The sequence below is a fragment of the Brassica oleracea genome, chromosome C3 (assembly GCF_000695525.1).
Source record: "Brassica oleracea var. oleracea cultivar TO1000 chromosome C3, BOL, whole genome shotgun sequence".
NCBI lineage: Eukaryota > Viridiplantae > Streptophyta > Magnoliopsida > Brassicales > Brassicaceae > Brassica > Brassica oleracea.
The window spans coordinates 40,237,636-40,252,720 of NC_027750.1; the positions used below are offsets into that span (position 1 = coordinate 40,237,636).

At 41.0% G+C, this 15,085-nt stretch overlaps 2 protein-coding genes across 2 annotated transcripts; both read left to right on the forward strand.

Annotated features, from left to right (window-relative positions):
• The first annotated feature begins 4,162 nt into the window (after positions 1-4,162).
• Positions 4,163-9,742, forward strand: LOC106330600. The gene is made up of 5 exons (XM_013769040.1): positions 4,163-4,745; positions 4,790-5,894; positions 5,982-7,590; positions 7,690-8,624; positions 8,761-9,742. The coding sequence occupies exons 1-5, from the start codon at positions 4,163-4,165 to the stop codon at positions 9,740-9,742; spliced, it is 5,214 nt and encodes a 1,737-aa protein (XP_013624494.1).
• Positions 9,743-13,396: 3,654 nt separating this feature from the next.
• Positions 13,397-14,659, forward strand: LOC106330601. Its single transcript, XM_013769041.1, has one exon. The coding sequence runs from the start codon at positions 13,397-13,399 to the stop codon at positions 14,657-14,659; it is 1,263 nt and encodes a 420-aa protein (XP_013624495.1).
• The last annotated feature ends 426 nt before the right edge of the window (positions 14,660-15,085 follow it).

Below are 15,085 nucleotides of genomic sequence, written 5' to 3' on the forward strand. Positions count from 1 at the left end.
AACATTCGAAGCCTTAACCCAAGCGAATATTCCAAAACTGCAACCTTAGTCCCTGAATTCTTGTCTTCTTTCGCTGTGGCCCTAAAGGTTTCAGATTGGTAGTGTATCCTTTCAAATTGACACCAAACATTTCAATTGTGCACTCCATACCCTAATGCACATAATTGAACAAATATATACAATGTGGACACCTAAATGCAATCTAAAGTGATTAAAAATGAACTAAATGAGATGCTAAATATGATTAATTACACATAAACAGTTATCTAATCTATTAATTCAAAAACTTAATTTTTATCTACCACATAAGACCAGTTAAAGAATTAGTTAATATGACATATTTGATTATTTACATTAATAATAAACCAACTATAAATTTGAATTTTATTTTTAAGTATTACAAAATCTATTGAGAAAATATCTAACAAAATATTACCAAAAATTATAAACATTTGTATAAAATAACATATTAATTACTTTTGTAATCAATAATATAATTGTTATTAACACAATGTTAACTAAAATTTTATTATGAAACAAGAAAAAAAATTATATACTATTTTTTAATAAATTCTATAATTAAATTTTATATTATATAAAAATACAAGTGCTATAAGAATTAAATATGGAAAATTATATTATATAGGTATACACCCGATATACACACCGGTGTACACCTCCAATATGCAATACAGTATACACTACGGTGTACACTCCAAGTATACTCTACGGTGTACGCCCCAGTATAATTTATGGTGTATACTCCGGTATACATTACGGTGTACGCTAGGGTGTACACCCCAGTGTACGGTAAGGTGTACACTCCGGTGTGTAGTGTATGCTAGAGTGTACACCCTGAGTTGTAAAGGAGCATGATTGAAGTCGACATAAGAAACGAACACGAAGACTTCAATTGTTTTTATAAAAGCAAATTAACATAATAAGGGTTGCAAATCTGAAAGTTATTGAGCCAAATTGTAATAAATCAACATCCAAGGGACTTAAATTGCAATAAGGATTAAACTGGTTCCAGATTGGATCCAAGCTTGGAGATGACGACGACTTCAATTTCCGGTGCACTGGCTGGAGAACAAGACGACGAGTGGAGCTTTGTGTAGTAGGCTTACAGGAGATCGTGGTCCGGTTGTTGTCGCTCTCGTATACCGGCATAAGCTTAGTAAAGCTCCGGTTCTTCGGTAAAGCTCTGGTTGGGTAAAGCTCTGGTTCGTTCAAGCTCCGGTCCAGCATGAGCTCCGGTCCAGCATGAGCTCCGTCAAGTTCCGGTTTGGAGATGAGTTTGCTGTACTGGGACTGGGATTTCTTTACAATCGATTTGGTGAGATTTCTTCACAATATTCGAGTTTTAAATCAACTGGGACTCAAGACTCTTACTTTGCAAAATGCAGAGATTGTCGGGTCAAGAATGGAGTTTGCGAGTCTAATTCCACCCAGCAGAGTCAGATTTCAGCTTTGTCTCTGTAATAAAAAGAGACAAATTATCTCAATTCATGGTGATGAGTAAAGATTGATGTTTGCTCAAAAACAAAAAAAAAGAGAGTAAAGATTGAGGTAGGTCACGCACGTGTAAACAAGTTTTAGAGTTTAACTCTTTGGGTCATTTTTGCTTCCACATTTCACAAGTTGTCGAGTCAGAATCTATAAGTTTATGGGTCAAAAGGCCAAATTCGTCACCAATTTATTTCTCTCCTCCCTAGCGGTCCGTTTCGACAATAAAAACTTGCAGCGACCCACTTGGCCAATTAAAAACTTGAAGTGACCCTATGTCACAAGCGACTCGGTGGTGGATAGATTACAAAAGTTCTTTAATAAAAATGTGGCAAAGAACTGAGGGTGGATTGCCACATAGGTCTTGAGATGGAACTCCACGGCTCTGTCTGTGACAACGTGGAGCTGTACCAAAATTTCAAAAATGGAATACCGGTCTGATGGGAAGGCTGAGGAAATAAAGCTCATCTACAGAGGGTAGACCAGACTTTGGGTTTTTGTGTGGTTGAACCTACAAGACTCTCCATATTTGCAATCTCCCGTCATAAAGTAATACTGCAATTGGAGAACACGGAACATTCAAAACACAACTTTATCGACGGTGGCCAACATGTAGTGAAGGATTTGGTTCTTACTATGAACCAAGCGATGGGACCAGTTCAGGAACGTGTAACGATGATACATGATACATATGGTAAAGAAGAAACAAAAGTGACCGTTGAGTCTTCAGTGGAGAAGAAAGATTTTATGAGTGAGGCTGTATGGTTTCAGAATGAATATATGTTGATATATAGTGTATTTACATGTTTTTAGCTATAGATTATGGTCATTTTTAGTGTTTAGGAGTTGCATTTAGATGTTGCATTTGTACATATTGCATACACAGGGGTTAAAATGCACAATCAAGAGTTATGGAGCCATTTCGAGGACTTTTCTACACAAACAGAAGTTACGGGGTCGAACAAGAAAGGAGGCAAAATGCAGGGACTAAATGTGCAATTTCGCAGAAGTTCACCATGTGTTTGTCGCGAGCTTCAGAGCGTTCGATGTGGAGAAGGGATATGCTCGATCCGATGCTCTCGGCCGTGATGCGTTTATGTCTTGCTCCCGAAGAGTTCCAATCGATCGATGCCTGAAGACGAGCTTGCTCGCTTCACCCCTCTTGATCTGAAACCCACAGCCGTGAAGAGCAAAGCGAACGATGGTGATATTGTGGCTTGGTCGATTCGTTCTCCTCGATCCCACCTGATGATTCTCGAGCTTGGACGATTGCAAGGGAGGAGACGAGCTTGTTTTAGTTGTTCCGACGAGAAGACGAGCTCCGGTAGTCACCACACGAATTGGCCGACGAAGAAGACGAGACGCAGCGGCTCAGGTATGGCGGAGGTGTGGTCTCGGCGAGAAGGCAGAGCTCCGGTGGTCGCCACACGAAACGAAACGAAGCAAGCTCCAGTCACAGACTCGTGAAGAAGAAGACCCAAGCAGTTGCAGCAATGGAGGATTTGCGAGGAAGATGAAGAAACGCAGTCGCCAAACGCGATTTCCAAACGCTAAACGCCAAACGCGATTTTGACTTGACTGTTAAGGAAAAAACCCGGGGGATCTTAGTTTTCAGATCTACTTTTCTATTTTAAGAACTTTTATCTTTATCATCTTTAAACATTTTAATCTTGTGTTATTTTGATTATTTCTTTTTCTAATCATGATTAGCCTTAACTAAACCATTGTTTCAAGGTTTTCATGACTATTAGTGAGTAATCTCCCATAAACTTATGGGCTAGGTAGATTAGGGTGAAAGGTGGAAGATTAAAGATGCTTAGAACTAGATTAGTAATGTTTCTTAGATTAGTAATGTTTCTTACAAATGAGATGTGCTTAATGCTAGAGTAGACTTGATCTCTCTATTTCTAGATTCTGGATTATTTCATGCCCGAAAGGTGTTCGATGAAATGTATGAATGTCTCATATTGTGTTTTGCTGCTTGACCAACAAGAGTCGCTGCATTAAGGGCACTTCGACTATTAGGACTTGTTTGAATGCATGCTTGAGTGTAGTTGACCAACGAGAGTTGATGTATTGATGTATGACTAGTGTAGGAGTTATTATCACGAGAGTGGATTAACTTATCATTGTGTTCCTAGGTTAAAGAAACTTATTAGTTGATTGTGTTGAGCATCTTAAGTCTGAAGCCTATCACCCGAAATCGATTGCCTTGTCCCATGAGTTTAGCTTTTAATATTGATTATAATATGTTCTTGCTTGAGTTTGTTGTCCGAAGCTTAGCTAATCATTCTAAAACCAACTTGATTTGCTTAGATTAAATGACTTCTTGTATTCTCCATGCTTTAAACAATCTTAGTTGGATTGACATCTTTACTACTACATAGACACATCAAGTTTTGGCGCCGTTGTCATCCTAAGACTAGCTTTAAACATAGAGATTTGGTTGTTGTTTACGACTAAGTTTTATTTTTATTTTGTTACTTACTTTCACTATTCTTCACTCTTTGTCATCAACAGATGAATTCACCTGCGAAGTAGAGGATCAACAGATTTAACTCCAAGGGTCGACGACATTCGAGCACACGAAAGAGCGATAGCAAGAGAAAGACATGAGCAGGAACGGCTTGCACAACTGGAAAGACAAAGGTTGAACATGGAACAAGAACAACATCATCCCCAAGAACAAGTCGCTGCTCAGGGCATTCATGCCCAAGCAGGCAATGGTCAGGGAGCTGCCAACCCTAGACCCGTCCACCAACCCCGAAATCCGCGAGCCATAGGTGCTCATGACGAGCCAACCATACATAACAACCTTACGGGCATTCGCGCACCACCGGGGGCGAACAACAACTTTGAGATCAAGTCAAACTTGATCAACATGATACAATCTAACAAGTATCATGAACTGCCAATGGAGGATCCTCTAGATCATCTCCACACATTTGACATGCTTTGTGGGACTGTCAGGATCAATGGCATTTCTGAAGATGCTTTCAAACTCAAACTCTTCCCGTTTTCACTTGGAGACAGAGCACACTTATGGGAGAAGACCCTACTTTCAAGCTCGGTCGAAACATGGGACGAATGCAAGAAAGTATTTTTAACCAAGTTCTTTTCTACTTCTAGAACTGCACGACTCCGAAATGAAATCACTGGATTCACACAGAAGGGACTTGAAATCTTCGGAGAAGCATGGGAGCGCTTCAAAGGCTACACACTGAAATGCCCTCACCATGGTTTCTTAAAGGAAAGTATACATTCTACGGAGGACTTCTTTCAGAGTTTCGATCAAGGCTTGATACAGCGAGTAATGGTCATTTCTTAGGACGTGAGGAACAAGATGGAATGCAGTTAATTGAGAACTTAGCCCTGACTGACTCCACCTACTGCGATGACTATGATCGCTCAAACATGGGTACTGTGACTCAAGATGAGCAAGCTAGAAAGGATTTAAAAGTGCTAAGAGGAGAGATGGACCAACTTCTTCAGCTTCAGAAGAAACAAGTTCACTACATTGGTGAATATGATCAACAGCTGGTCCAAATTGAGCCTCAAGAGGAATTTGTGCAGAGTGTCCAGGAAGAAGTTAACTATGTAGGAGGACAAGGAAACTACAATCAAAACTTCAACTACAGAAATCAGAACACTCAGATCCCTCAAGGACTGAACACACTGCAAGACAACTTTCAAAACAAGCCTCAGTATATCCCTCAAGGCAACTACCAGCAGAAACCTTTCTATAACAATCAGCAAGGCAACTTCCAGCAAAAAGCCTACAACAACCCACCACTTGGTTTTTACCCTAATAAGGGTAACCAACAAAACCAAGGTCAAAGAAGCTCCTCCAATGCACCACCAACAGAAAGCAGTACGGATTTCCTCCTCAAACAGCTTCTGGCCTCACATGCCAAATCTGATAAAAGAATTGAAGATATGGATTCTAAGATCACTGGATCCTACGGAGCTCTCAATTCTAGAATGGATGCTCTTGAAAATCAGTTTACCACTATGAACACAAATTCTAAAAGGCTAATGGGTTCACTCCCTGGAAAGCCCGAGCAAAACCCGAAAGAATTCATTGGGGCAATCACACTGAGGAGTGGGAAAGAACTACCTTCAAGAGATCTCATTCGGGACAATGAGAAACAGGAAGGGGAGGTGATCATCAATGTGGAAGACAATGTGGTGATTTTGGATGAGAAAAAGGATGAGGAGATCCTTCAGAAGATTGTGGACTCAAAAGGAAAAGGGAAAGCAGTTGAAGAGAAAAAGGACACAACTGAGAAAGGAGACACTTCCACTGCAAATGACACTCCATTTGTGCCCCCTCCATATGAACCCAAGCTCTCATTCCCTGGAAGATTCAAGAAGCAGCTGGTTGACAAGTAAAAAGCTCTCTTCGAGAAGCAAATGCAGGTAGTTCAGATTCAAATGCCAATCCTTGACGCATTCATGTTGGTGCTTCAATACAGCAAATTTTTGAAAGATGCAGTCAAGGAAAAACAGAAGAAGTTAGAAGGAATGGTAGTGCTCACACAGGAGTGTAGTGCAATCATCACAAAGACTGATGTTCCGAAGAAGTTAGATGATCCAAGATGCTTCACTCTCCCATGCTCTCTTGGACCCTTGAAGTTTGAAAATTGTCTATGCGATCTTGGAGCAAGCATCAGTCTGATGCCACTTTCGGTAGCTAAGCGGCTTGGATTCACTCAGTTTAAGAAGTGTCGCCTCTCTTTGGTACTGGCTGACAGATCAGTAAGGTTGCCCATTGGAATACTTAAGGACCTTCCTGTCATGGTTGGAAACTGTGAAGTACCCACTGACTTCGTCGTTCTTGAGATGGACGAGGAACCCAAAGTCCCCTTGCTCTTTGGTAGACCATTCCTTGCTACTGCAGGAGCTGTCATTGATGTAAAGAATGGCAAGATAGATCTTCATCTTGGGAAAAAGAATGTTTTGAAATTTGATATCAGAGATATGATGAAGAAGTCTACAATAGAAGCGCAAGTCTTTTACATAGAAACCATGGATGCACTCGCTGACGAGTTTCTGGAAGAGCTGGCTATTAAAGACTCCCTTCAGCATGCTCTTACCATTGAAAAAGAAGATCAACTGATCGAGAGCAAGAAAAGCGATGAGTACTCAAGGAGGATGGACTCTTGCAAGATGGCAGAGGATGCAGATCAGTTCATGGACTTACCAGAGATCAATCACCATGCCCACTCAGTGGAACAACGGGATGAAGCTCTCAACGATGATTGGAGTGAGCTCAAAGCCCCAAAGGTGGACCTGAAACCGCTTCCCAATGGGCTCAGGTACGCTTTTCTTGGACCAAATGAAACTTATCCAGTGATTGTGAATGATGATCTCACTGATGATGAATTGTCTTTACTCTTGAATGAACTGAGAAAATATAGAAAGGCAATTGGTTACTCTCTAGATGATATTAGAGGAATTTCACCTTCACTTTGCATGCACAGGATACACTTAGAAGATGAATCAATGACTTCTATAGAACATCAAAGAAGGTTGAATCCCAACCTGAAAGATGTTGTTAAGAAAGAGATTCTAAAACTTTTGGATGCAAGGATAATCTATCCTATTTCTGATAGTACCTGGATTTCCCCCGTCCATGTTGTGCCAAAGAAGGGTGGAATCACTGTGGTTAGGAATGAAAAAGATGAATTAATTCCAACTAGAACAATCACAGGTCATCGAATGCGCATTGACTATAGGAAATTAAACTCTGCATCTAGAAAAGATCATTTTCCTTTGCCATTCATTGATCAAATGCATGAGCGTCTTACTAACCACCCCTATTATTGCTTTCTTGATGGATACTCGGGATTCTTCAAAATCCCCATACATCCCAATGATCAGGAGAAAACGACTTTCACCTGTCCGTATGGTACCTTCGCATATCGAAGTATGCCATTTGGATTGTGTAATGCACCAGCAACCTTTCAAAGGGCTATGATGTCGATTTTCTCTGATCTTATTGAGGAAGTTGTGGAGGTATGCATGGATGACTTCTCTGTATATGGTTCTTCTTTTGCCTCGTGTTTGTCTAATCTGTGCAGGGTCTTACAAAGATGTGAAGAAACAAATCTCGTCCTCAACTGGGAAAAATGCCACTTCATGGTGAAAGAAGGGATTGTTCTGGGTCACAAAATCTCTGAGAAAGGCATAGAGGTTGATCAGGCTAAGATTGATGTCATGATGGGTTTACAACCGCCAACATCTGTGAAGGGGATCAGAAGTTTCCTTGGACATGCAGGCTTCTACAGGCGCTTCACAAAAGACTTCTCGAAAGTAGCGCGGCCATTGACCCGACTCTTGTGCAAAGAAACTGAGTTCTGTTTCAGCCAGGAATGCCTTGAAGCATTCAACAAGATGAAGAATGATCTGGTGTGCGCCCCTATTGTTCAACCGCCTGATTGGGACTTTCTTTTCGAGATCATGTGCGATGCCAGCGACTATGCTGTTGGGGCGGTGTTGGGGCAAAGGAAAGGCAATAAATCTCATGTGATCTACTATGCTAGTCGCACTCTTGATGAAGCACATGTGAACTATACCACCACAGAGAAAGAGCTTCTAGCAGTGGTCTTTGCATTTGAAAAATTCAGAAGCTATCTGGTTGGATCAAAGGTAGTTGTCTATACAGATCATGCTACTTTAAGACATCTACTGGCAAAGAAAGAGGCAAAGCCAAGACTTCTGAGATGGATCTTACTACTCCAGGAGTTTGATCTTGAAATTAAGGATAGGCCAGGAGTGGAAAACAGTGTAGCTGATCATCTGTTCAGGTTGAGAATTGAAGGAGGGGTTCCTATTGATGAGGGACTCCCTGAAGAGCAAATAATGGCTATCAAAGCAGTTGATTTTGCTTACAAGATTAGAGAAAGGTTAGAAGAGGCCAAGGCATTGGAAGAAAGATTACCTTGGTATGCAGACTTGGTGAACTACTTAGCTTCTGGGAAAGAACCGTTGGGGCTTGAAGGATATCAGAGGAAGAAATTCTTCAAGGGCGTCAAGAGATACTTTTGGGATGAGCCATATCTCTATACGCTGTGTAAGGATCAGCTTTACAGAAGAGTTGTAGCTGAGGAAGAAATTGAAGGCATCCTTTCACACTGTCATGGGTCATCTTACGGTGGTAACTTCGCTACGTTCAAGACAGTAGCAAAAGTCCTTCAAGCTGGCTTCTGGTGGGCTCATATGTTCAAAAGACACACAAGAGTTTGTGTCCAAATGCGACTCATGCCAAAGAAGAGGTAACATCAGTAAGAGAAACGAGATGCCTCAGAATCCATTTCTGGAAGTTGAGGTGTTTGATGTCTGGGGCATAGACTTCATGGGGCCATTTCCCATGTCTTTCGGAAACAAATATATCTTGGTGGCTGTCGATTACGTATCCAAATGGGTTGAGGCAATTGCTAGTCCAACCAATGATTCCAGAGTAGTCATCAAGATGTTCAAGACCATCATCTTTCCTAGATTTGGAGTCCCAAGAGTTGTGATCAGTGATGGAGGATCTCACTTTATCAACAAAATATTCGAGAGCTTAATGAAAAAGAATGGGGTTAAGCATAAGGTAGCAACACCTTACCACCCTCAGACTAGTGGACAGGTTGAGGTTTCCAACAGGGAGATTAAAGCCATCCTGGAGAAAACTGTGGGAACAACAAGGAAAGACTGGTCTGTGAAGTTGGATGATGCACTCTGGGCATACATAACAGCTTTCAAAACACCACTTGGGACAACGCCTTTCAACTTTGTCTACGGAAAGTCTTGCCACCTTCCGGTCGAGCTTGAATACAAAGCCTTGTGGACTGTTAAGCTCCTGAACTTCAACATCAAAACCGCCAAGGAGAAGAGACTGATCCAGTTGCATGAGCTACATGAAATCAGGCTTGATGCCTTTGAAAGCTTTAGGATTTACAAAGAGAAGACTAAGGCTTTCCATGATAAGAAGATCTTAAGGCGAGAATTCAAGGCTGGTGATCAAGTACTGTTGTTTAACTCTCGGTTGAAGATTTTTGCCGGAAAACTCAAGTCAAGGTGGTCAAGACCTTTTGTGATCAAGGAAGTAAGACCGTATGGAGCTGTGGTGTTGACAGGAAAGCGTGGAGAAGATTTTACAGTGAATGGTCAATGTTTAAAGCTCTACATGGCTGATCAGGAGATTGGTGAGGAAGCCTCGGTTCCTCTCTCTGAACCAATCCCAGCCTAAGAAATGAAAAGGAAGTCAAGCTAAGAGACTTAAAACAAGCGCACTTGAAAGGCAATCTCATGTTATCCTTTGTATATATTATCTACTTATTTTTGTTAAAAAGGATTGTAGGTCTACGCAAGAAGGCAACAAACAAGTTCAGGGGAACTCTGCATCTCTTCCCACCCAATCTACCATCCCATACTTCTAGCTCAGGCTCCAGGTAAGTGTCATTCCATCCCTGCGCATATTTAGTTTGTTTTATTTCATCTTTTGTGGTCTTTCCTTCATCTTCAATCTCACACAAGGGACTGTGTGAAGTAAGTTTGGGGGAGAGACCTGTTATCTCACATATTCTTTTGTTTTCTCTGAGTCTCATGCATCACATTGTTAATACTTATTGCATTTAAAAAACCCATAAAAAATGAAATTTTTTGAAAAACAAAAACAACATTTAGATTCATTTTGTTACATTTCATTATTAGGATCGAGTCTACAAGCATATAGGTTGCATTCATGTGCATAGGAAGCTGCTGCAAAGAACTCATGCTAAGAACTCAGTGTGATACCCGTTTTAATCATAGTAAGTAGCATGAACATATCTTGAAAGTCTTGTAAGTTTCGAGCCTTGAATACTCTTCTTGAACTCATTGCTTGGTTAAAACTGCTTGTCCTTGATTCCAATTCCAATGTATTTGAGTCTAATGAACCTAATTTCTCTCGCTTATGGGCTCTTGAATGCTTGATCATGGATACCTTATACACACTTGGATTGTCTTTACTCCATTTCCACCAATCTCTGTCAATCCAAGTGGCCATCTTAGGATGGTTTCCACTCCTTAAGCCCTACCCTTCCTTTCAAACCAATGTTAAATTGCTTGAGTGAGGCCTGTTTCTGATAGCTTTGACATGTGCAAAAACTTGAGAGTATTGGGAACGACGACTGTTGGTTCTCATTTTGGCTAGCTATTAGGACTTTTGAGCTAGCAATTAGGATGAGCAGTGGCTTTAGGATGTATCTAAGGTCTGGGCTGAGCATGTTATTTGGATCAAGGAGGGAAGAAAAAGAATGAACCACAAAAGTGAGAGGTCACTAGGGATCAAAAGAAACTTTAGCTCTAAGAAGAAGAGAAGAAAAGAACCCATGATTGAAAAAAAAAAATGAAAAGTGTGGGGGAAAAGAAAGAAAATAGAGCTAAGTGAAGAAATATACCAAGGAATCCCTAGTAGACTAGCAATGAAAGAGTGAGTTCATCTGGTGAGTGAAAAAGAGTGAAAGGTTATTTGGGTTTTGGGTGAGAAAAAGAAAGATTGACATGAGAAAAAGGGTAGAACAATGAGGATTGACTGTTGTATGCATAAATTGTTCCCCTTCTTAGATAGATTTTGCATAATGTCATTGCTCCTATGTTTGAGAGTGAACCACCCACCAAAAAGCGCTGAACCCTTTGCTTCACTACTTACAACCATTTCTTCACCTTACCAAATGATCAGGATCAAGTTCCCATCTGTGAGACTTCACCTTGAGACTTGTTTTTAATGAATGTGAGGGTTGGTTGATTGGCTTGTAATGGATTCTAAGTGGTGAGGGTAGAGAAACAAAATTTGGAGTTGAGGTAAGCCTTGAGAAACTAAAGTTGAATAAGGAATCATGTGTTTGCTATTTGTTATGATTTTGTATGGATGTCATGTTGAAGGCTTTGAAGAGTCTCTTTGCTTATCAATTTCCATTTTCAAACCTATCTTTCCCACTCTTCTTGAAAGTTTACTTGTGGACAAGTAAAGAAGCAAGTTTGGGGGAGTTGATATATAGTGTATTTACATGTTTTTAGCTATAGATTATGGTCATTTTTAGTGTTTAGGAGTTGCATTTAGATGTTGCATTTGTACATATTGCATACACAGGGGTTAAAATGCACAATCAAGAGTTATGGAGCCATTTCGAGGACTTTTCTACACAAACAGAAGTTACGGGGTCGAACAAGAAAGGAGGCAAAATGCAGGGACTAAATGTGCAATTTCGCAGAAGTTCACCATGTGTTTGTCGCGAGCTTCAGAGCGTTCGATGTGGAGAAGGGATATGCTCGATCCGATGCTCTCGGCCGTGATGCGTTTATGTCTTGCTCCCGAAGAGTTCCAATCGATCGATGCCTGAAGACGAGCTTGCTCGCTTCACCCCTCTTGATCTGAAACCCACAGCCGTGAAGAGCAAAGCGAACGATGGTGATATTGTGGCTTGGTCGATTCGTTCTCCTCGATCCCACCTGATGATTCTCGAGCTTGGACGATTGCAAGGGAGGAGACGAGCTTGTTTTAGTTGTTCCGACGAGAAGACGAGCTCCGGTAGTCACCACACGAATTGGCCGACGAAGAAGACGAGACGCAGCGGCTCAGGTATGGCGGAGGTGTGGTCTCGGCGAGAAGGCAGAGCTCCGGTGGTTGCCTTACAAAATGAAACGAAGCAAGCTCCAGTCACAGACTCGTGAAGAAGAAGACCCAAGCAGTTGCAGCAATGGAGGATTTGCGAGGAAGATGAAGAAACGCAGTCGCCAAACGCGATTTCCAAACGCTAAACGCCAAACGCGATTTTGACTTGACTGTTAAGGAAAAAACCCGGGGGATCTTAGTTTTCAGATCTACTTTTCTATTTTAAGAACTTTTATCTTTATCATCTTTAAACATTTTAATCTTGTGTTATTTTGATTATTTCTTTTTCTAATCATGATTAGCCTTAACTAAACCATTGTTTCAAGGTTTTCATGACTATTAGTGAGTAATCTCCCATAAACTTATGGGCTAGGTAGATTAGGGTGAAAGGTGGAAGATTAAAGATGCTTAGAACTAGATTAGTAATGTTTCTTAGATTAGTAATGTTTCTTACAAATGAGATGTGCTTAATGCTAGAGTAGACTTGATCTCTCTATTTCTAGATTCTGGATTATTTCATGCCCGAAAGGTGTTCGATGAAATGTATGAATGTCTCATATTGTGTTTTGCTGCTTGACCAACAAGAGTCGCTGCATTAAGGGCACTTCGACTATTAGGACTTGTTTGAATGCATGCTTGAGTGTAGTTGACCAACGAGAGTTGATGTATTGATGTATGACTAGTGTAGGAGTTATTATCACGAGAGTGGATTAACTTATCATTGTGTTCCTAGGTTAAAGAAACTTATTAGTTGATTGTGTTGAGCATCTTAAGTCTGAAGCCTATCACCCGAAATCGATTGCCTTGTCCCATGAGTTTAGCTTTTAATATTGATTATAATATGTTCTTGCTTGAGTTTGTTGTCTGAAGCTTAGCTCATCATTCTAAAACCAACTTGATTTGCTTAGATTAAATGACTTCTTGTATTCTCCATGCTTTAAACAATCTTAGTTGGATTGACATCTTTACTACTACATAGACACATCAAGTTTTGGCGCCGTTGTCATCCTAAGACTAGCTTTAAACATAGAGATTTGGTTGTTGTTTACGACTAAGTTTTATTTTTATTTTGTTACTTACTTTCACTATTCTTCACTCTTTGTCATCAACAGATGAATTCACCTGCGAAGTAGAGGATCAACAGATTTAACTCCACGGGTCGACGACATTCGAGCACACGAAAGAGCGATAGCAAGAGAAAGACGTGAGCAGGAACGGCTTGCACAACTGGAAAGACAAAGGTTGAACATGGAACAAGAACAACATCATCCCCAAGAACAAGTCGCTGCTCAGGGCATTCATGCCCAAGCAGGCAATGGTCAGGGAGCTGCCAACCCTAGACCCGTCCACCAACCCCGAAATCCGCGAGCCATAGGTGCTCATGACGAGCCAACCATACATAACAACCTTACGGGCATTCGCGCACCACCGGGGGCGAACAACAACTTTGAGATCAAGTCAAACTTGATCAACATGATACAATCTAACAAGTATCATGAACTGCCAATGGAGGATCCTCTAGATCATCTCCACACATTTGACATGCTTTGTGGGACTGTCAGGATCAATGGCATTTCTGAAGATGCTTTCAAACTCAAACTCTTCCCGTTTTCACTTGGAGACAGAGCACACTTATGGGAGAAGACCCTACTTTCAAGCTCGGTCGAAACATGGGACGAATGCAAGAAAGTATTTTTAACCAAGTTCTTTTCTACTTCTAGAACTGCACGACTCCGAAATGAAATCACTGGATTCACACAGAAGGGACTTGAAATCTTCGGAGAAGCATGGGAGCGCTTCAAAGGCTACACACTGAAATGCCCTCACCATGGTTTCTTAAAGGAAAGTATACTCAGTACATTCTACGGAGGACTTCTTTCAGAGTTTCGATCAAGGCTTGATACAGCGAGTAATGGTCATTTCTTAGGACGTGAGGAACAAGATGGAATGCAGTTAATTGAGAACTTAGCCCTGACTGACTCCACCTACTGCGATGACTATGATCGCTCAAACATGGGTACTGTGACTCAAGATGAGCAAGCTAGAAAGGATTTAAAAGTGCTAAGAGGAGAGATGGACCAACTTCTTCAGCTTCAGAAGAAACAAGTTCACTACATTGGTGAATATGATCAACAGCTGGTCCAAATTGAGCCTCAAGAGGAATTTGTGCAGAGTGTCCAGGAAGAAGTTAACTATGTAGGAGGACAAGGAAACTACAATCAAAACTTCAACTACAGAAATCAGAACACTCAGATCCCTCAAGGACTGAACACACTGCAAGAGAACTTTCAAAACAAGCCTCAGTATATCCCTCAAGGCAACTACCAGCAGAAATCTTTCTATAACAATCAGCAAGGCAACTTCCAGCAAAGAGCCTACAACAACCCACCACTTGGTTTTTACTCTAATAAGGGTAACCAAAAAAACCAAGGTCAAAGAAGCTCCTCCAATGCACCACCAACAGAAAGCAGTACGGATTTCCTCTTCAAACAGCTTCTGGTTTTAGAATGAATATATGTTGATATATAGTGTATTTACATGTTTTTAGCTATAGATTATGGTCATTTTTAGTGTTTAGGAGTTGCATTTAGATGTTGCATTTGTACATATTGCATACACAGGGGTTAAAATGCACAATCAAGAGTTATGGAGCCATTTCGAGGACTTTTCTACACAAACAGAAGTTACGGGGTCGAACAAGAAAGGAGGCAAAATGCAGGGACTAAATGTGCAATTTCGCAGAAGTTCACCATGTGTTTGTCGCGAGCTTCAGAGCGTTCGATGTGGAGAAGAGATATGCTCGATCCGATGCTCTCGGCCGTGATGCGTTTATGTCTTGCTCCTGAAGAGTTCCAATCGATCATGCTCCCGAAGAGTTCCAATCGATCGATGCCTGAAGACGAGCTTGCTCGCTTCACCCCTCTTGATCTGAAACCC